General features: G+C 41.7%; 1 protein-coding gene across 2 annotated transcripts in view; it reads left to right on the plus strand.

Annotated features, from left to right (window-relative positions):
• The window catches only part of FAM83H (family with sequence similarity 83 member H), a 31,390-nt gene extending 10,639 nt beyond the window's left edge, over nt 1–20,751 (plus strand). The window contains exons 2-6 of one of the 2 annotated variants that reach the window (XM_035570172.1): nt 4,506–4,647; nt 12,455–12,915; nt 14,397–14,561; nt 14,910–15,034; nt 16,914–20,751. In XM_035570172.1, the coding sequence (XP_035426065.1) occupies nt 12,469–12,915; nt 14,397–14,561; nt 14,910–15,034; nt 16,914–19,575 (3,399 nt within the window). In that variant the 5' untranslated portion in view covers nt 4,506–4,647; nt 12,455–12,468 and the 3' untranslated portion in view covers nt 19,576–20,751. The remainder of the gene's footprint in view (nt 1–4,505; nt 4,648–12,454; nt 12,916–14,396; nt 14,562–14,909; nt 15,035–16,913) is intronic. The other variant, XM_035570171.1, reaches the window with a different exon arrangement.
• Nucleotides 20,752–22,875: the final 2,124 nt, after the last annotated feature.

A 22,875-nucleotide genomic window follows, 5' to 3' on the forward strand; every position in this document is an offset into this window, starting at 1 on the left:
TTGTGATACAAAGATGGATTACATTTCCAAAGTTCAGAGAATTCATAAGGAAAAGCCCCAAACATTTTTCAGGGTCAGTAAACAGGCCCTACCAAGACAGAAAGTTCAACTTAACATGGAGAAAGCTGAGAAGTGATTTACTTGAAGACACAGAAGATCTGGTAATAGGTAATTTTTCAGTTTTGCTCATTAAAAAATCTGAAGATAAAGATTAATTTGACTTTGAAAAGAGATGCATTGTCACAGAAGGAAAAGTAAATGATCACTGAAGTAGCTTGCTAAGAAAATGGTTGACTCACAGATATCTGGTATTTTAAAAATAAAATCTATCTAATATATAAATTTAACTACAGTTACTGGGAGGAATGTATTCACCAGTGTGAAAAAGCCTACAGTGTGAAAGCTGATAGATTGTTTTGCTCTTTTTCTGCCCTTTGTGTTAGTACTTCTCTACTCTACCCACTCTGCTCTGCTGGATTCTACCAGTCAGAATTTCTGTATAGTATTGTGTGCTGCATGGTTACTGCTCTTCCATGCATATATTAAAATAAAATTGATAATCACTTCTGATATTGCAGAACTTGTCTGAAGGAATCAGCAAGTAGTTTTCCTCATGGTGCAACTAGATAAATGTATTTAGAGCTTTTCATGTTCCTTTGATACAGCTGACCACAGCTACAGGTAGAATGAGACAGTGGAATGATGAGTTGCAAAATTCAAGGCAGATTTTCAATGGCTGGCAATATTCAGTGCTAAGCTAACCCCCTTCATGTACTCTTAATTTATTAAAAAACAGTTATGATATTGACTAGACAATAGATATTTTAAAATTAAAATGCACACTTTAAAATATTGATTTGTTTCAAAAAATAGTCATCATTGGATAGGTTTGCTTTTAGCAGATTTTCAAAAATTTCAGTGTTAGGGTTTATTTAATATTTTGATCAATAAAATAAAAGCACTTGTGATAAAGCCTTTAGATACTTGATTATTGGGGAGGTCAATAAAAATAATAGGGCGTGTATACAGAACATCTTGGGTCACTTGATAAACAGATGCATCACAGTTAGTTTTTACACATACTAAGAATCCATTTAGTACTTAGAAAAAGGAGATTGTATCCCAACAACCATTTCAAAACCTAATGAGTACCAGAATAACCAATGGGGTCAAGTGTAATGCCATGGCAATAGCCACAGATGTACAAACAGGAGTAGGGAGGCAGTTTTATCTTAAATACAGCATTGGTAAGAGAACAATCAAAATACTGTGTTCAGCTGTCCTGGATGCATTTTATAATGGACCATGAACAAAGTACAGAAGAACTATTAGTACAGTTTGGGGGCTCGCAAAATGTTGTACAACGATTGTAGGATTCATCAGCTTTGATGTAGTAGTCTACTGTAGTGTGAGACAATTCCTCACTTCACTGTATTGACAGATTTTGGTGGTTGGTAATAGGAGTATGGACACCAGTCATTTACGGAGATGCCTACAGTAGAGAGGCCTGAAGTTAGGTGAGAGCATTCTGCCCTACTGTAGATGTGTGAAAATATAACTGAAAAAGTGAAAAACCTGCTCTAATTTCTTTATCAGCTGTTTAAAGACTGAAAATGCTGAAACCACCTGCTCGGCAGGTTCTGGTATAATGTATTGAAAGGTTCAAGCTGTATCTTGACAGTGGATTGTATAGAATCACAGAAGCAGGTTGGAAAAGACCTTTAAGATCATCAAGTCCAACCATCCACCTAAAACTACAAGTCACTGCTAAACCATACCCCTAATGTCATACCCACGTCTCTTAAGTACCTCCAGGAATGGGAACTCTACCACCTCCCTGGGCAGTTTGTTCCAAAGCCTAACCACCTCTTCCATGAAGAAATTCTTCCTGAAAACTAATTTAAACCTACCCTCATATGCTTTCACTTGCCACCTGAGAAAAGAGACCAACATCCTCCTCGCTGCAGCACCCTTTCAGGCAATTGTGGAGAGCGATGAGGTCTCCCCTCAGCCTCCTCCAGACCAAACAGCCCCAGGCCCCTCAGCTGCTCCTCACCTCTTGTTTTCCAGTCCCCTCACCAGCTTCATTGCTCTTTTCTGCACACCCTTGAGCAACTCAATGTCCTTAGTGTACTGAGGGGGCCCAAAACCAAACACAGTACTCGAGGTGCTGTCTCACCAGAGCTGAGTACAGAGGGCCGTCACTTCCCTTGTCCTGCTGGCCACACTAGTTGTGATGCAGGCCAGGATGGCGTTGGCCTTCTTGGCCACCTGCGCACACTGCCAGCTCAAGTTCAGCCGCCTGTCGAACAGCACCCCCAGGGCCTTTTCCAGACAGGTTTCCCCAGGCCTGTACTGCTGCATGGGGTTGTTCTGACCCAAGTGCAGCTCACGGCATTTAGCCTTGTTGAATGCCATACAGGCAGATGCGGCCCATCAATCTAGCTTGTCCAGATCCCTCTTCAGAGCCTTCTTATTCTCAAGCAAATCAACAATCCCACTCAACTTGGTGTCGTCTGCCAACTTACTGAGGGTGCACTCAATCCTCTTATCAATATCATGGATAAAAATATTAAACAAAACCAAGTACTGAGCCCCAGGGAACGCCACTTGTGACTGGCCATGAACTGTATTTAACTCCATTCACAACAACCCTATGTATATGACAGGATAAAGGTAATTTTGGAGTTAAAAACTGAAGACTGAGAAGTGAAATTTTGGAAGACTGATTTTTAATGTGTTGTCCTGGTTTCAGTTAGGACACAGTTAATCTGTCCTAACTGAAACCAGGACATGTGTCTAGGAGAAAGATTAAGAGAAGACTTGACCAAATGTGTTTGTATTAAGAGATGAATCTCATCCCATACTCATTCCATTTTATTCCATTTTATGTAGGGGATTACAAAGCAATTATTTTGCATGTGGACATTTTATACACTGGCATTTAGTTAACAAATCTGACTGTTGGGGAGCAATCCTTTTTCCTAAACTTAGATGTTTAGTGCCTTTTTAGGTGCTTTAAGGTATCTGAAACATGGCAGATGTGGCACAAGCCCTGTGAGAGACTCGCACCCTTCTTGACCAGCAGATGGAAGCCAGGCAAGGTACCTTAGGGCATCCAGAGTGACATTAAACAGCTGTATGTAGACCCCTGAATTGCTCCCCTGGTTATAGTTTGTACTTTATTTATATTCAGTTTATCCAATGCTTAAGGACTGCATACCGGGAAGAAGTTTGAACTTTTCCCCTTGCTACCTAATATGGCTTGGGTTTTTCTAAGACAACAGGGATTACACAGGAAATTAATTGGTGGCATATGCCAGCATGTTTAATGGCTTGAAATAACTTCTCACGTCCCATACTGATGTGTTCTGCTCATAAAATCAAGTTCAAAATATTTGCTGAAATTTTTGCTGAAATTTTCTCCCAGGTCATACGGAGGGGTCCCCCTTAAGAGGGGCCCTTTGCTTTCTTGTACAATGTAGGGGCAGTATGCTTCCTGAGATATTTTTCCAGATAAAATTGCAGCTGCTGAAGGTGTGAAGGACTTTGGTGGCGTGCTTGATCTTTCCAGTTCCCTTCTGATAGTACATTGCAGGTTTTATGGCTTTGTGGCTTCGGTACTAAGGATCTTAACTTTTTTCAGTACTTATCATATGAATCAAAGAAAGGATGGTCAGTGGCTCTTCTTGAACTGATTGTTTGTCACATGGCTGCTCACAACTTCGGAAGCTGGAGTAACTGATTTATATGAGCTCTTCTCCTGTAAACATACACAATTCAGTTCCTGAACTATAACTCCAATACAGAACATCACGTTACCCTCTATAAATACTCTCAAGAACATCATGGTGGTACCACATAATTATTTTTTTTAGCATCTTAATTTTTCACTAGATTCCCCACAATTTGTGTCATTAAATTTTTTAAACAGTGGCTAGCAAATTGAATAAAGTGAAATTCCTAATGTAATTGAATAAATAAACACATAAATAAGTAAAGTTCTCTAATAACAGTAGTTACAGGTTTCCATATACATTTGGTATATTTTCAGTTTGTGACTCAGTTTCTTCGGCAGTTACAGTAGTTCAGATTTCCAAATATATGGTGTCTTTTTTTTTTTTTCTGGGGTAAAAGAAGCTGCTGTAAAGAGATTTGCAGCTGAAGATCAAGCAACAGGACAATCCACTTCTTGGTGTTCCTCTTTTGTTTTAGATGTTACCATAATCTTCTGGGAAAATCCAGCCATCATGCAAGAATACTAATAAATAATGTGTGCCCTAATCTTCCAGTACTATGGATTCAGGAAATTTGACAAGGTAGCCAGTGAATTCCCATTAAAGGAATAAAGGCATAAAAGCAAAGAGTAGCCATCTAACTTTAATGAGAGCCTTTGACAATGAGTTCTAAGGAAGTAAGGGCCCAGATGGGCTGTCCATTTCATAGAGCTCTGTCCCTGATTTTGCTTCTTCTGCTAAATACTTCCTTTATTTTTTTCTTTCCAGAACTCCTACATGATAACTGCCACAGATTTAAGATAGAATGAGGAACTGCTTGTTGTTAGCTGCCCCTCCTGGCATTCTAGGTCCTGAATGCCCTACAAAATAAATAACGAAATACCCAGTTCTGGAGTCAAACAATAACGAGGTAATACTGCATATTTAGTAATATCTCTAATCATCTCTGTGGCATGTGAATTGATACTGAACAACATTACTGCGCAGCATTACGCTGTGATAACTAACAGTTTGAATGGATCAAAACTAGTTAACATAGAACAGAAGAACAGGAATGGAATGGAATGGAATGGAATGAGGATAGGATAGGATAGGATAGGCTAGGATAGGATAGGATAGGATAATTAGAGTAGAGTAGAGTAGAGTAGAGTAGAATAGAATAGAATAGAATAGTTGCAAGGGACCTGCAAAGATCAAATCCATTTCAGAATACTTCAGGGCCAATCCAAAGTTAAAACATATCATTAGGAACAATTGCAAGGGACCTACAGAGACCATCTAGTCCAACTGCCTGACCACTTCAGGGCTAACCAAAGTTAGAGCGTATTTCTGAGGGCATCGTCTAAATGCCTCCTGAATACAGACAGGCATGGGGCATCATCCACTTTGCGTGAAAGCCTGTTCCAGTGTTCTACATCCCTCACAGTAAAGAAATTTTTCCTAATGTCCAGTCTGAACCTCCCTTGACACAGCTTTGTGCCATTCCCTCACATTTTATCATTGGTTACCAGGGAGAAGTACCAACACCTCCCTCTCCATTTCAGCTCCTCAGGAAGCTGCAGAGAGCAATGAGGTCGCCTCTTAACATTCTTTTCTCCAGACTAGACAACCCAAGTGTCCTCAAAGGACATGCATTCCAGCCCTTTTACCAGCTTTGTTGCCTTCCTCTGGATGCTTTGAAGTATCTTAGTTCTTAGTATCCTTTTATTTTGTAAAGAGATAGTGTATATATATATATATACACTATAGGAAACTGTACTGTGGGAAACCAGCATTAGCCATAAATGGTATGTAATAATTTCTGCTAATTTGTAGGGGAATTGCTCATCAAATGCTGGCTTATTTGACCTAAAACTAGAGACAGTTTTGGAGATGGCAGCTTAACCACACCAAATTTGAAACAGTATCTCAGAGTTCTGCAAGTTTCGTATAGCTATTCCCAGGAGTTGTAACTTTAAGAAAAAAAACACTAATACATTAACTAAAATTTTATAAGGGCCTGGAGAAATTCTGCAAGATGGACTGTAACAGGAGTATGCTTGCTAAGATTGCAATTGCATGGAATCCAAAAGCTCTGGTGACTTTGCTGTACCATAGTGAATTACCATTCCTAGCAGTGTTTCTGCCCAGGAGCTACCTAAATGACTTTTGTAAACTTTTACTTATTCACTGATTTGAGATCAGCTCATGTTTACCATATGACAAAAGATAATGACATTTAAAGTTGCAGCTAACTTCTTTCCTCCTGCTTACCCTGACAGGAAAGTAGTTTTAAAGACTACTGAAAGAGTAACAGTCATTTTGTGCATCTTTTGCCATATACAGCATGGGATATGTTCATTGTAGATAGCATCATGTGAGAAGCCAAAGGGAGGTTATTGGGATGATGCCATTGCTGAGTGTTCCTGGGAGATTTCTTCACAGAAACTACCCATACTTTTTGGGGCTTAAAAATGGTGTAGTGCAAATACACCATATCAATGATACAGGTAGAGAAAAAGCAACATCATTCATGCAAGCTGAGAATTCATCAACATATTATGTTGTTGCCACAGAACAGGGAATTGAAGAATGACAGCCAATTCTGCAGCATTCAAAAACATACAAAGCACAGCACATCACCTTACCCATTTAAACATTTTTGTAGCCACATAAATGCTTACAGCTACTAACTAGAAAGCACTTTAGATTAGCAGCCTTAAGGAAAAATGCCATATAGAATATAACTGTATATTATCACACACCTCTCTTCTCACATGAACAGAAATGCCTGTGTAGTGTCCTTTTGGGCCAGGAAATCAGTTTCCTATGTTTTTGATGCAACAGATACAGAGATCTTGATTTGCTGAAGCTTTTTCTGCTTTTGTGCAGAAATTTCAACCTCTTCAATTTTTGGCTGGATCCAAAAGCTGCAGTAATCTTTACAGATGTATACACAACCAGTTGCTCTTGAGACTGTATATATTCCCCATGAACTAAATCTATATCGTTAGACTCAGTTTTCCATCTTGCACAAACATTAGGTGCAGAGACTTGTTCCACTTCTGATATACCAGCAATTGCATCACTCATGCAACAGAATCCTATCTTTCTGAATGCCTTCCCAGGAACTGCCCTACTGCTTTCACACTCCAGAATCCCATTCAGTAAGTTATTTTTAAGTGTTGCAGAATATTTAGGAGACTTTTTAAATAAACTCCTGCTTAGGTATTGTGTAAGCTGTTTCAAAACAGATCTATCTACGATTCTGTGAAGAGAAATACTCCACTGCATGCACAGCAAGCAAAGTGTGTACAGGTAGCTGAAATTGCTGCTCTGCTTACGTGTACTACCCATGCAGCTGTAAAAGTGTCCCAAGTGTATCAGCCACATTGCATGTGCACAACTTTCTGTGCAGCGCTAGCGCTATTAGTCTGGCACTACCTGGGGGCACTGGGCTTCTGTGAAGTAATGTAGCGTTTATCTATGAACCCTCCCTCTATATAGCAGGCTGCCCAGTTACAGCTGCTGCTGCAAACCACTTGTCAGACAATCCAGATAGAAATAGGAAATGTTCAGAACCTTCCTGAACTTCATGAGGAGAGGAGAGGAGAGGAGAGGAGAGGAGAGGAGAGGGGAGGGGAGGGGAGGGGAGGGGAGGGGAGGGGAGGGGAGGGGGAGGGGGAGGGGGAGGGGGAGGGGGAGGGGGAGGGGGAGGGGGAGGGGGAGGGGAGAGGAAAAAAAGAGGATCTGTTCAGGGAAATCAGAATACATGGCAGCCATACTTGAAAAGTGAGCCAAATCTGAAATTTCCTCACACTCAGGCTCTGCATAATCTACGGAATCCTTGGGGGGAAAAAAGATACTGCTTTTCAGCTTTTCTGCCTTTCCTTGGGAACAGCATAATGGTCAAACACCATAGCTATGCTTAAATTTATTGTTCCCGCTTGTGAGGGACTTGTTCTTCTATCCTTGCAGCTCAGAGGTACTTATGTTTATAGTGGCAGACATAATTTCTGGGTTTTATTTCATGGTTCTCAGATTTGTGCATGTATTTGGGAAGAGATTAAAAGTACCTGTAGGAAATGAGGAGGGGTAATGATTAGAGCTTTGCCTGGGCAAACACAGGAATGGCACACTCAGCAGGCTGCAAGTTCTCTCCAAGTGGAATTTAGTGGTGCTTTCTCAGCGTTAACTTCTAAGCGGAAGGAGCTGGCTGAAATAAGACACAGCATCTCCCTCAGTTCTCGCCTTGCTAGCCAAAGAGGGTGACGGTGCAGATTTTCTAGCCTTGTTACTCAGCCACAGGACTGTTCACGCTCCGGTGTTTGGTCTAATCCAGTTCAGGTGTTTGCTCCGGCCTTCGGGGTCTGTTTTCTCAGGTAAAGGTGACGTCGGAAACCGTCCTGGCCCCGCCTCCCCGAGCTGTGCCCGGGGTGCTCTGCTGGGGCCTGGCAGGCCCGGCCTTGGCGCGCTGCGGCCAGCGCCGGTCTCAGTGGCGATCCTCCGGGGGCTGGAGTCTCCTCAACATGGCGCTGGGTGGGAGATAGTCTGGGCTGGCAGCAGGAAAGCTGATGGCCCAACACGTGTCCGAGGCTGGGTGTTGACAAACCTGCTCCCTGCCTGCCCTCCGGCCACACCACACCCGCTGCCCAGCCTGCACAGAGCCCGGCTTAGCAGACACCCTGTGCGTTCACAGCCGAGGCCGACACTCCTTAATGCACACGCAGCGAAATGATAGCCTCCGACACGGATGGGCGGAGGCAACGCCCTCCTAAGAGGCTGTTTTTAGCGTGCCAGCACGGCCGAGTGCAGATGTCTTTCCCTGTTACATGAGAAACTCGAGTCCCCTTCTGAATGCCTCTAACAGACCACTGACCCTCCTGGGACTGGCTCTCCCACCTCACCTGTGATCGCTATATTCAGTCATACCAGGAGTTCCTCCAGCTGTGTTTGTTTTCTCCCTGTGGCCAATGGCTTAAAGAAAAGCGTGAGGATGGGTTTTCTTTTTCATCAAAAGTATTTTTTCACTGGTACATTCTTGCTTGTTCATGAATACATTTGACTACCACAAATCCTTAGGGAACGTGACTTCCCCTATTGTAAAAACGACCCTACTTACCCTTCCGTTTGTTTCCTGACCTACCTTTCCAGCCACAAATTGTTGGATAGTGGAAGAGTGTTCTGGCACAGTATCATATGTCTGTCGTGCCCATATATGCTTCCTTGGGCACTTAGTGTTGCCCACTGTCAGAGGTACAAGGGACAAGCAAACCTTGGAGCCGACCAATATGTCCACTTAAAGAAAACTGGCAATTTTCCTCATCTTTTTGTATCCAACTTCCTGTACTCTTTCTCTCCTGCCAAGGCCACAGCCACAGCTGCTCTGCTGAATTCCCCTTAACCACAGGCACCAGCACCGTCTCCTGCTGCCATCACCATCTCCTCAGCCCCATCACTACCAGCTCACCTACTGCAGCAGTGGTGCTGAAGCCATGCTTACAAGCCCAGCTGTACCTGCATAAGTCCATCCCAACCTGGTTATTTGTTACCCTGCACAATGTGCCTTGTGCTTCCTGCTCCAGAAATGATGCACATACGTATCCAGGCAGGCTCTGCATTAAGTCAGTCCAGGTTCAGCAACACTTATCCGCTTGAGCTTCACACAGAGACTCCGTGGTACACACATACCTCACCAGTGAGGCTTACTTTGCTGGTGGGAAATGACAACTTACACACCCACAGTTTATGAGAGACAGAGGAGATAATACCAGTGGCTCGTGATTTGCATGGGGATGGGTCCAACTGTTTTTTTTATTCTACAGTTTAGTCTTAAGTGGGTATTTTTTCATGCAGTTGGGAAAAGGCCTTTCTAAGACTGCTTTTCAGTGATTAGTTCTTGACTCAGAGATACTTGGTCTTTGTCAGCAATCAGAAACTGAACAACGTGGTGAAATGTTTGTTGCTACAGAATATGAATCACATGTTTAAGTAGACTCATATGGGCTGTGTGCATGTCAATACAGCTGGATGCTGTGTTGAAGTGAAAACAGAGTTCTGCATCCTAGGGTGCAGTGATGATGGCAACAACAAAAGAGTCAAAATAAGAGGGGAAGCACTGGCATGTGTACATCTAGTATTTTCTTGCCAAGCATGTCAAGCACAGATGCATAGAGAAGAGTAGCAATACTCCAGAGTAGTCAGTCAGAGTAGATCCATAGCAGTATCTTTATAGTTAATGGTCTTCAAAGGATTTTCTTCTTTTCCATTGAGATGTTAATTGTTTTTTGAACACTGGTAAAATTTTGATATCTAAAACATTCTGTGGGAAGGAGTTCCACAGAGTAAGAACAATTGAGCAAAAGCTTTCCTGGTGTTCAATTTGAACCCATTCCCTGCTAGTTTCAGTTGAAGCCCTTTTAGTTCTTGTAGTGGAGTAGGAAATAGACAGCTGTCCCTTCTCATATTTTGTAGACCTTTTGTCTAGGCTAAAGAATCATAGTTAACATTTATAATAGCCTTTTTGAGATGGGAGGAATGAGACTCATATTTGCAACCTGTTCAGGTTGTAAGTTCCTCTGAATCTGTATTCTTTATTAAACAATGCTTAGTATTAGCTGACACTTTTCCTTTAAAGGTTTATCCTTGTCATCTTGATTTATAACAGTATTGATATATTAATCAATAAAATATAAAATTAAGGTTATTTTGTCACTTTGCATTTATCAGCGTTATATTCTCTTTTGCCATTTTTATTGTCCAGTCAGTACGATGAGGTTCTTCTGCTTCGTCTTTCTTTTAGTTTTTGCAGTTGGCTGTCACTGTTCTGAGCAAGCTAGCATTATTAGGAGTTTGTCATCTGCATGCCTATTCATCCCCTTTATGGATTGTTTCTGAATATGTTGAACAGCATGGACTACAGCATAGCCCTTGGGACCCCTGTGGAGCTGTGGAACTCCATGGGGCATGGAGTCTAAGCATTAAATTCCAGTGGAATGCTGTGACTAAGAATTTTGTACGACAAAAGTGGATAATGTCAGCTAAGAGAAGAAAAATGAGGATGCTGCTATTTGAAGTATTAATTATTTCATTGCTTCAATGTTGTGGTCTGTTTCAGGAAGAATGTTAAACAAGGGAAAGTCCAAGAATGAATTTAACTCTGGGAACATTTCCTTAAAATGAAGAGCTAAAGACACTTTTAAAATAATTAAGAGCTAGTACATAGCTGACATGAGCACACCAAAATGGAGGTATATAGTAGTCTGCTTTTTATTCTAAGAGAAAAAAAGACAAAATGAGAATTAGACTGGGAAGATAAAGCTGGGTATTTCAGATTACAAATAGCTAGAGTGTAGACTGTAAAGACGATTATCTGTTGGAGTAGTTTACACAGGTACTTGCTAGATTCAGTCTGTAAGACCATATTCTTTCCTGTTGTATCACGCAGCTCTACCAGGAATTACAGTCTGAGGTAGGAGTAACTTGTGGTATTCACTGATCTGTGTTCTGCAGGTACTCGGACGGGGAAGTCCTCCCAGGCTTTATCTCAAAACTATTGTAGGTTTTCTCTTAAAGTGATTAATGAAAGTGATAGTATGGGCCTGAAGTCATTTTCCTTCCTCCCACATCAATGGCAATCCTTTCTGTTTTGGGAAGTATCATCTCTGTTGAATGGTAATGGCAATAGGAGCCACTTTCACCCTCTGTACTCACAGTCCCTATTAAAGCAACTTGGTCTAGGTCTAGGACTGTCATTTTCTTTTTTTTTTTTTGACTTTGAGGAAGCTTCTGTTGGTGTATCAGTGATGGAGCAGAAAAAGTGTGTCTGAGCATTGGCATTAATTGAGGGTCAAAAGCCAAAGAGCTTTGGAGCTCTTTGCAGATCAGTTGGTTGTTATTATGTGAGTTATATTTGTGCCATGACAAGCCTTTCTTCCAAAAACTGGTTAAAATCACTGGTTTGTCTTGAGTGTCAAGTAATGGGTTCCCTACAGGCAAGTATTTGTCAAATATTGGATATTAGCCCCTTCAGCTCAGATTTTCCCAAAATCCCAGATTTTTCCATCAGGAGATTGAAGAAGCAATCATATCACTTGTTTTCATTTCTTCATGGATATCTTGAGGCCTTGTCTGACTTCTGACCATGCTACAACAGTAAGAAATCCTTATACCTGCCTGCATTCCCCTTAAACTCTTGCTTCTATTCATATACTGAGGTGATTATAACACATAATTTCTAAGGGTTCAATGGGTGCATTTGTAGGCATGCATGTGCATTTGCATTTACTACCATATTGCACACAATAGCATCTTAATAGCATTTGGAAATGAGTTTCAGTGGAGTTCAGATAATAACAAGCAGCATTGCTCTTCAGAGAAAAAAAAAAGGTAGGTTTAAAACAAAAGACACGTTTAAGCTTAGCTATCAGCAGCCTGAAAGAGAAAGCTGGGCATTCTGTTATACGCATCATCTTTGTTCATTGCTGTGATGCCCTAATTGATTTGTTCCTTACTTTGCTCATGTTACGTTTAACCATGTTAAAGTAATTTGCCTAATTTAGGGTGTTTATTGATTATGAATGAACTATCTCCAACATTACTCTGCACTTTCATTCTCTTCTCTTTTGATTTTGTCATCATGACCCCTCAACCTTCACCATTTATGAGGATTGGTGTGTCACTGGACTGAAACTCCTGGCCTGACTGCTGTTCTCATTGTTGGCTTTTTTTCCTTACAGCTCTCCCTCCCCTCATGGCTCGTCGATCTCAAAGCTCCTCACAGGGGGACAATCCCCTTGACCCTAACTACCTTCCCCCACATTACAAGGAGTATTACCGCTTAGCTCTGGATGTCCTTACTGAAGAGGGCAAAGAAAGTTACGAACGCTTCCTGGCAGAGGAAGCAGCCCCTGATTTTCTTTGCAACTCAGAGGTGGATCACATCATACAGAATCTCCAGAAACCCCAGTATGCCAATCAGGAAGGTAGCACAGACACCACAGGTGACAATGACATGGATGGATCCTCTGGGACATACTGGCCTATGAACTCAGACCTTGCTGTTCCTGAGCTTGACCTAGGCTGGCCAATGGTCTTTGGGTTCAGGGGAACAGAAGTGACGACCCTTGTGCAACCGCCACCCCCAGACAATCCCAGCATTAAGGAGGAGGCTCGCAGAATGATTCGAGCAGCTCAACAGGTGAGACATGAAACAGTCCAACTAGAGCAGAGATAAAGATCGTATGTGTGCGAAAGGATGCATCAGATCCACTGCTAATTTCCTTAACTTTGCTCCGAGGACTGACAGAGGGGAAAGATGATTCTAAAACTACCATTTACTGCATCAAAGCTAGTCTTTGCTCTCTGGACTCATGGAAAAGTGTGGAAGGCCATACTAAAGCATGATAAGAGTTCACAGAATCACAGTAGCTGAGGTTGGAAAGTGACCTCTGGAGATCATCTAGTCCATCTCCTCTGCTCAAAGCAGGGTGAATTAGAGAAAGTTACTTAGGATGTGTCCTTGAGTATCTCCAAGGGTGGAGACTCCACTATCTGTCTGGGTAACCTGTTGCAGTCTTCAATCACCCTTACAGTGAAAGAGTTTTTTCTTATCTGTAACTGGAATTTCCTATATTTCAATTTGTGTCCAATGTGTCTTGTCCTTTCACTGGCTATCACTGAGAAGAGTTTGACTCTGCCTTCCTTACTCCTTCCCATCAGGTATTTATATCCATTGATAAGAGTTGGGAAGTACCGGGAGATCCTACAGAGCTTTGAATCATAGAGTCATAGAGTCATTTAGTCATTTATGGGGAAAAGACCCGTAAGATCATCAAGTCCAATGAGCCACCTAATACTAAGTCCACTGCGAAACCACATCTGCATGTCTCTTAAATACCTTCAGGGATGGGGACTCCACCACCTCCCTGGGCAGCCTGTTCCAATGCCCAACCACTCTTTCCATGAGGAAATACTTCCTGTATCCAATCTAAACCTCCCATGGCACAGCTTGAGGCCATTGCCTCGCTTCATATCACTTGTCATCTCAGAAAAAGAAACCAACACCCTCCTCGCTGCAACTTCCTTTCAAGTAGTAGTATAGAGCAATGAAGTCTCCCTTCAGCATCCTTTTCTCAAGACTAAATAGCACCAGCTCCCTCAGGCACTCCTCATATGTCTTGTTTTCTAAAGCTTCTAGAAAAGCAGCTATTAAAATCTGCTAGAAAAGCTACTAGTAGCTTTCTAAAGCTACTTGTTTTTTGAAGCTACTTCCCATCTAACAGCATTTAGAGGTAGCTATAAAGTGACTGAATAATTGGTGAGGTAGTTATTTAAAAATGACTTATGTGTTTGAGGGAATGAGGAGTTAGTGGCCAAGCAGCCCAATAGATCCTTCCAATGTGGTTCTGGTGCCAGAAAATGCCTGCTGTGATCATGGGATTAACGAGTAAGGGAATGATCAGTTGCAGTGAGGTTTTACCCTCACCTCACACCTTCATATACACAATATGTACATCAGATAATTCTGTTTCCAATTCTGGAGCCCACAGTGTTTAAATAGGAAGTTGAAATGGAGCCATTGCAGCAGTGCAGCATTGGAATGTGAGGGCTGGGGGACATGAACAGGCAGGCCATAGGCATACACAGATCTCTGAAGACTTTCTTGCATTCTTTTCCTAGGTGGTAGCCATAGTGATGGACATTTTCACTGATGTGGATCTGCTGTTTGAGGTGTTGGATGCTGCTGCTCGCAGAGTGCCCGTGTACATCTTGCTTGATGAAATGAATTCTCAGCTTTTCCTTGATACAGCTGCTAAATGCAGAGTCAATCTTAACTACGTAGAGGTGAGAAAACCAAAGACCCCTCCCCCCCGCCAATTCCCATCCTGAGGAGGGTATGTCCTAGGACACTGTGCTGTCATTACAGTAAAGACCTGAGAAAGAGGAAAGCTGGGCCAGAGGCTAGAGAAATATAAGAGGAACCAGGAGAGCTGGCACAACAATACAGGACTGAAGGCTGAGGACACAGTGATAAAGAGGGTTGTTTATCCACTGTGTATGCAGACAGAATTGCTAGTGCTGAAGTATAACCATGGTGGCAGGAGGGACATTAAAAGAGCAAGGGGAAGAAAGAGGGACTGGGGGAGTGAAGTAACAGCCTGCAACTGAGTCAGTGCCTTGTCTGGTTTCCAGTTCCTAAGGGTGAGGACAGTTTCTGGCCCAACCTACTACTGCCGCACAGGGATGTCTTTCAAAGGTCATGTGAAAGAGAAATTCCTCTTGGTGGACTGCATGGTGGTGCTGAGCGGCAACTACAGGTGAGAATCCCTGCAATGTTATATCTCAACCTCAGTGAGTAATAGGCTGTTTGCTGGGTAAAGCAGTGTTTCAGCACTTCCAAATGAGGAATTTTTAAACCTGCCTCAAAAAAAAAGTGTCAACAAAAAAAGCCATCCGAACCAACAAATCAATCCTAACCCAACAACTCATTCCAAAGCAGAACGGTTAAAGAGACCAAGGAGTATGCCTTTACATTTCAAGAGAAGTTACTTTAATGGAATTACCCATGTCTTCTTTATTAATGACTTGACTATAATCATGTTATACCCAAGTATATCAATCAAGAGTTGTATGTTACTGTATCCCATTTCCTGTTCTTAGAGGGAAACCTATGTTACATCTTTGCTCATAACCAAAATTTACTTTAGTCTGTTAATATTGCCCTACCACAGCCTCAAAAACCTCCTCAAATAGCGTCATATAGGAAGGCAGTTGTAAACCTTTATTATGCTGAAATTAGAAACCATTTGTAATTCAGTCTCAGAGTAAATTAGAACAGAACAGAACAGAACAGAATAGAATAGAATAGAAGAGTTGAGTTGGAAGGGACCTTCAAAGAAGCTCATCTAGTTCAACTGCCTGACCACTTCAGGGCTAACCAAAAATTAAACCATATTGTTGAGGCCACTATTGAGGACCTTGACAGGCTTGAGAGTTGGCCTGTGTGAACCTCTTGGAATTCTACAAGGCCAAGTGCAAGGTCCTGTAACTGGGTCAGGGCAATCCCAAACACAAATACAGGCTGGGCCATGACTGGATTGAGAGCAGTCCTGAGAAGAAGGGCCTGGGGTTGTTGGCTGATGAGCTTAAGGCGGGGCTCATAAAAAAGATGGAGAAAGACTTTTTGCCAGGGCCTGTAATGACATTACAAGGGGCAATGGTTTTAAAATGAATGATGATAGACTTCAATTGGATTTAAGGAAGAAATTTTTCATGATAAGGATATTGAGACACTGGGAGAGGTTGCCTAGAGAAGCTGTGGATGCCTCATCCCTGGAAGTGCTCAAGGCCAGGTTCAATGGAGCTTTGAGCAATCTGATCACTACTTAATTAATTCACTACTTCCTATAGGCAGGCAGATGTTCAGTCACTTCAGTGAAAGCAGGGCTCATCACAAATGCCATCACTCAAAATGTCTCCCCTTACCTCCTTCTTTCTCCCAGCTTTTATTGCTGAGCGTGACATCATACGGTATGGTATCTTTGGTCAGTTTGGGTCAGCTGTCCTGTGTCCTCTCCCAGCTTCTTGTGCACCCCCAGCCTCCTCACTGGCAGGGCAGCATAAATAGAAAAATCCTTGACTAAGTGAAAGCGGTATTTTGCAACAACTAAAAACATCAATGTGTTATCACCACTATTTTCATCAAAAACCCAAAACACAGCATCATAGAAGCCTCTCTGAGGAAAATGAGCTTTATCCCAGCCAAAACCATGACAACAATCTTCCCTCTGACTGAGGTAAGGGTGACTGGATGTAGTTCCATAGTTCATCCCTTTGTCCTTTTTAAAGATGGGCACAAAATTTTAGATGTTAAAAAAAAAAAAAAAGTATTTGCAATAACATCTGCTTCACATCACTGGTATGGCTTATCATCAGCTGTCTTGCTGTTGTTAGTGATAATTGCTTTTTTTTTTAGAACAGAAGTCACTTATTGCCTGATAAAATCCTCTTCCAAGCTGTGATGCCCAATAAATTTATAACTACAGAGGCTGGGAACAATAGTGTGTAATGAATGGCTGCCTGAGCAGTACATAGTATCAGGAGAATTTTTTTCAGACAAGCTTATGGTTTAATGTGAAGTAGTACAGCTGAGTTACTTGATGCTAACACTATTTTTACTTCTGTTTCTCTTTGTAGTTTTATGTGGTCTTTTGAGAAGATTCACAGAAGCATTGCACACATCTTCCAGGGAGAGCTAGTGGCCAGCTTTGATGAAGAATTCCGAATTTTGTTTGCACAGTCAGAACCTCTTGTTCCTCCAGCCAATGTCTTGGCAAAGGCAGAGAACCCATTTGCCATGACTCCCTTTGGCAATAACATGCCCTTCTTTCCAAAAAAAGCACCCCTGATGTTCCAGAGGGATGACAATCTTTTTCCCTCCTTTATGGACAGAGTTGATCCAGACAGGTACTTCCTGTCAAATTTCAGGCGGGATGACATGTTGCGCCATACTGTGGAGGGGTCAGCCATGCGAATGTATAAAAAGGTAGAAATGGAGAATGCTCAAATGGATCCTGTCAGGGGTTTTCTCCGTTCCAAGCAGTTAGAGTTAGATGCTTTTAAGAGACACAGTTTTGCAGAAGGAACATATGAAAATTTTGCTTCTTCTAAACAGTATGCCAGGCAGATGTTCATGAACAATATGGATGAATTTAAAATCCAGTCTAGTCATTTTCAGAAGGATCAGTTCTACCAGTATCAGTTTGACCATCCCCATCTTTCTGGCAGACCTCAGGGACTTTTTGAGAGAATCCGAGGTGGTAGGCCAGGATTCAATGAACTGGAAGAGGGAGGACCTCTTTCCTATGGAGAGGGACCCAGATACCCTGAACTTGAATCCAGTTTTCCACAGGAGGGTTTCCCCTTAAGGCTGGATTATGTACCTTCAAATTCTTCCAGGGAAGTGAGACATGGCTCTGATCAGCTGAACCCTGCAGGCAATGGCCCAATGGGAATGATGTTAAGAAGGCAGAATATAGGACAGAAATTTATTTGCCAAACTTCTCCTACACAGAAACAAAGCCTGGAACAGCGCCTGTTCCTACAAGACAAAGATGAGGACCAAGATCAGGACAAGAACACCCAGGAAAATAGAACAGGTTTACGTAACTGGAGGATTTCGTCATACCTTAGTGCATATCAGTCAGAACCAGAAGAAGGTCTCCCAATGCCTATGGAATCAGAAGCATATAATGATGTTCTTGGGGATACCCTCACAAAGCACTCCACTGACCTCATCTCAGCATTCAAATCCCCTATGTCTTTTAATAGCAAGTCACTGGGAGTTGACAGTGCCAAAGAATTTGCAGATCCTGATAGAGTAGGTGAAGAAACCCCTATAATGAAACAAGATGCCTTTAGGTCCAGAATAAATCCTTTGATCCAGAGGAGCTCAAGACTGAGGTCTTCTCTGATTTTTAGTGCTGCCAAGTTAGATCAGCCTAACACAACAATAGAAAAGGTTCAGATGATCCAAAAAGAACAAATGTCCAGTGAACTGACAAAAGATAATGAAACTATAAAGACAGCCACCTCATCTAAAGTGGCAGAACTTTTAGAGAAGTACAAAGCTGTGGGCAAAGACACAGAGCGAGCTACAGTCACTCACACCAAAGCTGTTTCCAGTTTTCTCCAAGAAGAATCACAGAACACAGAGAAGAAATGTACCAAATCTGTGCAATATAAGATTCTGGAGAGTAGGGTACTAGACTCCAAAGACTCCTGCAGTACTTACAAAGTGCATGGAGAGGCTGACAGATCATTTGGAATGGCTTCATCAACCCCCCAGCTTGTTGACACATTGAATAAAGATCCCCTAGCACATATTAGCACTAAGGTGGACAAATTATCATCTCGGTTTTACCCAATAGAGAATAAACCCACTCTTCCAGAGAAGGAGAGTCTTATATTTGTAGGAGACACTCAGAAATTGACTCTTCCAGAAAAGAAGGAAAGAGTGACATTCAAAGAAGATACTCAAAAATTAGTCAGTACAGAACTGAAGAAACCACAAGTTAGGACAAGTACTGCATCAGCTCTTGAAAACTTATCTAAAAGTCAAGGATCTGACAGCTCTCTCAATAAATCAGAGGAAGACTGTTCAAAACAGGAACAAAATCCAATTGAATTTTTAAGAAAAGGATCACTACGGTTGAAGCAGCTTTTGAACCCAAAAGGTGATAAGAAATTGGAGGAAGAACCCACTTCTGAGAGTGGAAAATCTGACAAACAGCCTGTGGGGCTCAAAAGATCTTCCATAGGGGACTGTCAGGAAATGATGGAGGAAGAAAAAACCCATAAATTTGCAACACCACTTCCTCCCAAAAGCAGCCAACCAACACAGGGGAGATTTCCTTCATCCACAGCTAATATCCTGTACAGCAGCAATCTCCGTGATGATACCAAGGTGATTTTGGAACAAATATCTGCAAACAGTCAGAAGAACAGAGCTGAACTCGCCAAGCAACTACCATCCACTAGTAATCCTGATCTTTCTAAGTCAACTACAAGCTTGGAAAGGAAAGGTGAGAAGGAGAAAAGCTGTAACATCCATAGGTCAGAGAGTTTTGGAAGCCAAAAACGAAATCTTCAGCGGCAACCATCAGAAGATAGAGATACCCTTCTGAAAAAAATGGAGAATATGCGGAAGGAGAAGAGAGTCTACAGTAGATTTGAGGTTTTCTGCAAAAAGGATGAACATACAAGTCAGAGCGAAGAGGAGTATGACACAGATGCCAAAGATAAGAAGATGGGAAAATTCATGCCCAAAATCCTGGGGACCTTCAAGACCAAAAAATGATCATAGAAATACTATTTAATACCATATAATCACTGACTGTCAAAGCCAAATGAGGAAGTAACACATTTATGATGGCTATAATACCATAGGCAATGTTCTTTGGGGGTAGTGAATGGAAATATGTTTCTATGACTCCTATGGCACAATTTGCCCAGTAAAGTCATGTGGTAACAGGCAACTTTATTGCAGTATGTTTAAAATAAAGTTATTAAATTGCCAACGTGCTTAAACCATGGAAATAAAGTAGAGTCTCTTTCTATCAGGCTCAGGGAATGTTTTCAGTAGATGAAAAAATAATTCCACTTTCAGTAAATTCAAAAAATAGAAAAATCAATACTTGAATTCAATCAAGGAAAGAAAAATCTACATATACATGTATGTAAAAAAACAGTTGTTTTTCAGGTTCTTTGAATCTAATGCCTAATCTAATACAGGAGGCACCTTTTTGAAGATTTACAGGACAAGAAAATATCATAAGCAACTTTTTTTCTTTACCTATGGTTAATGGTCTTGTCCAGAAGAACATGCCCAGTTTTTATATTTACCATTTTACAAGCCTATTGGTTGTGCTTTGTTATTGGTTTGTTTCCTTATGTATAATGGAAGCATTGCATCGGAAGTTGAGCTGAGAGAAGAAGCTGGAAGGCCATAAAAGAAGAAATTGACAATTTATTAATGGAGAAAGAGATGGTTTTAGAACTGCTTTTCAGCTGAGCTGGGTGTTACAGCCTGTAAAATGCTGTTTTAGTCAAGCAGTAACTTACCTGACTGTGTAACTCCAATTCATTAGAGGAGGAGGGGGAGGGTCATTTGTTAGCACATCTTCCCAGTTTGGCAATCCTGATGGAATGTTCAAGCTCAGAAGTGTGTTATCACATAACTTTCTTGTATGACTTTGGTAGCAAGCTTAAGCATGCAGTATTAGACACAGTCCAGATTAATCTGTAGGTTCATGCTGTTGTGTTATACTGTCTTGCAAGATCGAAGGTAGAGACAGAGGCCAAGAAACCATTGAACATAAAGTTTTTTTTTTTCTTAACTTGGACTGCCTCTTCTTGGCATTCCTCAGGATTGCCAAACTGTTTTTTATTTGTTTTTGTTTGTACAAACAAGTACAAAATAGACATATGTTCAAAGTATTTCAAATGTGGAAAATTAAACTAATAACAGCAACTTAACCTAAAATCCCACAGCAACTGTTCATTGTAACCAATCAAAAAGAACCCCAGAGGCGCAATGAAAAAATTGATAGCTGGTATCCCTTGTAGTCTGCTTAAAACACAAGTGATTCAGGCCAGATAATCTTGCCTCAGATATCCTGGTGTTTCTAAGTATGTAGGTATAAGAGTACATGCTTATGAAAGCTACAAAAAAAGTAAATAGGAACCGTGAAAGAGCATTTGTAAGTCAGTATTCCATCCCCCTTCCATAGGATTTCCTATTGAGCTTTCTTAGGCTAATTTCTTCTTTCGACGTGTACATGGGCAGAGGGCAGTGGGATGAGGTTCAACGTGGCTATGTGCGGATTCCTGCACTTTGGTCACACCAACCCCATGCAACACTACAGGCTTGGGGCAGAGTGGCTGGAAAGCTGTGCAGAGGAAAAGGACCTGGGGGTGTTGGTCGACGCTCACCTGAACACAAGCCAGCAGTGTGTCCAGGTGGCCAAGGAGGCCAACGGCATCCTGGCTTGTATCAGGAACAGTGTAGCCAGCAGGACCAGGGAGGTGATCGTTCCCCTGTACTCAGCTCTGATGAGGCCGCACCTCGAGTGCTGGGTTCAGTTTTGGGCCCCTCACTGCAAGAAGGACATCGAGGCCCTGGAGCGTGTCCAGAGAAGGGCTACGAAGCTGGTGAAGGGTCTGGAACACAAATCCTGTGAGGAGCAACTGAGGGAACTGGGATTCTTTAGTCTGGAGAAGAGGAGGCTCAGGGGAGACCTTATTGCTCTCTGCAACTGCCTGAAAGGAAGTGGTGGGGAGCTGGGACTCAGCCTCTTCTTGCAGATAACCAGCGATAGGCCTAGAGGGAATGGCCTCAAGTTGTGCCAGGGGAGGTTCAGGTTTGAAATTAGGAGACATTTCTTCTCAGAAAGAGTAGTCAGGTATTGGGACGGGTTGCCCAGGGAGGTGGTGGAGTCACCGTCCCTGGGGGTGTTTAGGGAAAGGTGGGACATGGTCTAGTGGGTGATATCAGTGGTGGGGATATGGTTGGACCAGATGATCTTGGACATCTTTTCCAACCTTAATGATTCTATGGAACTAGACTTCTGAATTTCTTGTTTCCATAAGCTTTGGTTTCATGACTAACCACTTGCGGTGTTGGCTGCAAGCTCAGAAAACCTGTTCAGGTATGTGGCTGACAGACGGAAGCAGAAGGCTGCAACAGTTCCTGAAGGTAACTTCAGTAGGGTCTTTAAAACTTGAGATTTTTTTTTAGGATGCCAGCTCCAATGGTAGCAGGCTTTATATAATTTGCATATCTGTAACAATTAATGATAGTTTTACGGTTTGTTGAAAATCTTGGGAAATGAAGATGCTGATCTGAAAGAAAATAAGCCAATTTCCATACTACTATATATGGTATGGAGAAATTTGCAAGAAACAAAAGAATTTATCATTTTAACATGAGAAATTCAACCTAAAAATAAACTTCCGTGTAAAAAATAGGGAGAGAAGAACCAACCAAATCTGGAAAAAAAGCTGACCTGGATCTTATTCCACGTTCTATATATATATACTATTTCAGATACAAACTGTAATCAGTTACACAGGCACAAATTCATAAACTGATACTGTATGTATGCTTATTTCATTTTAGTATTGAATCAGATCCAGTCACAGATAGGTTCCTGCTGAAGTGATCAAGACAATGGTTCTCTCTCCAGTGATTCAGATATTAATCCTACTCTACCCTCTTCATAGTCATATATCCTATATGTGATATATGCTAGCCCTATTTTGTGTAATTCATATAATCTCTTGCTTCGCCAGCCTTTCACAAACCTACCTTCTCTAGTATCATTCTGTAACAGACATGTTGGAAATGTAGTTTTTTCTGTAATGACAGATTACATGAACATTTTAGAATTTTCCTTCATTTGTTTAGACTGTTAGAATTTTATCTTGCTCAGCATGGTGTTTTCAGTGTAAAAGTATGTTCCTGACTAGAACTAGAATGACTCATCTCTTTTAGGGGTAAGTTGATTACCAGCTGTTGTGGGGTATATACAAATGTTGCAGAATAACTAATTCACTTGGTAATAACAAAAGCTATTTTAAGGATAAAAAGTTAGTGTTA

The sequence above is a fragment of the Cygnus atratus genome, chromosome 2, assembly GCF_013377495.2.
Source record: "Cygnus atratus isolate AKBS03 ecotype Queensland, Australia chromosome 2, CAtr_DNAZoo_HiC_assembly, whole genome shotgun sequence".
Classification (NCBI taxonomy): Eukaryota; Metazoa; Chordata; class Aves; order Anseriformes; family Anatidae; genus Cygnus; species Cygnus atratus.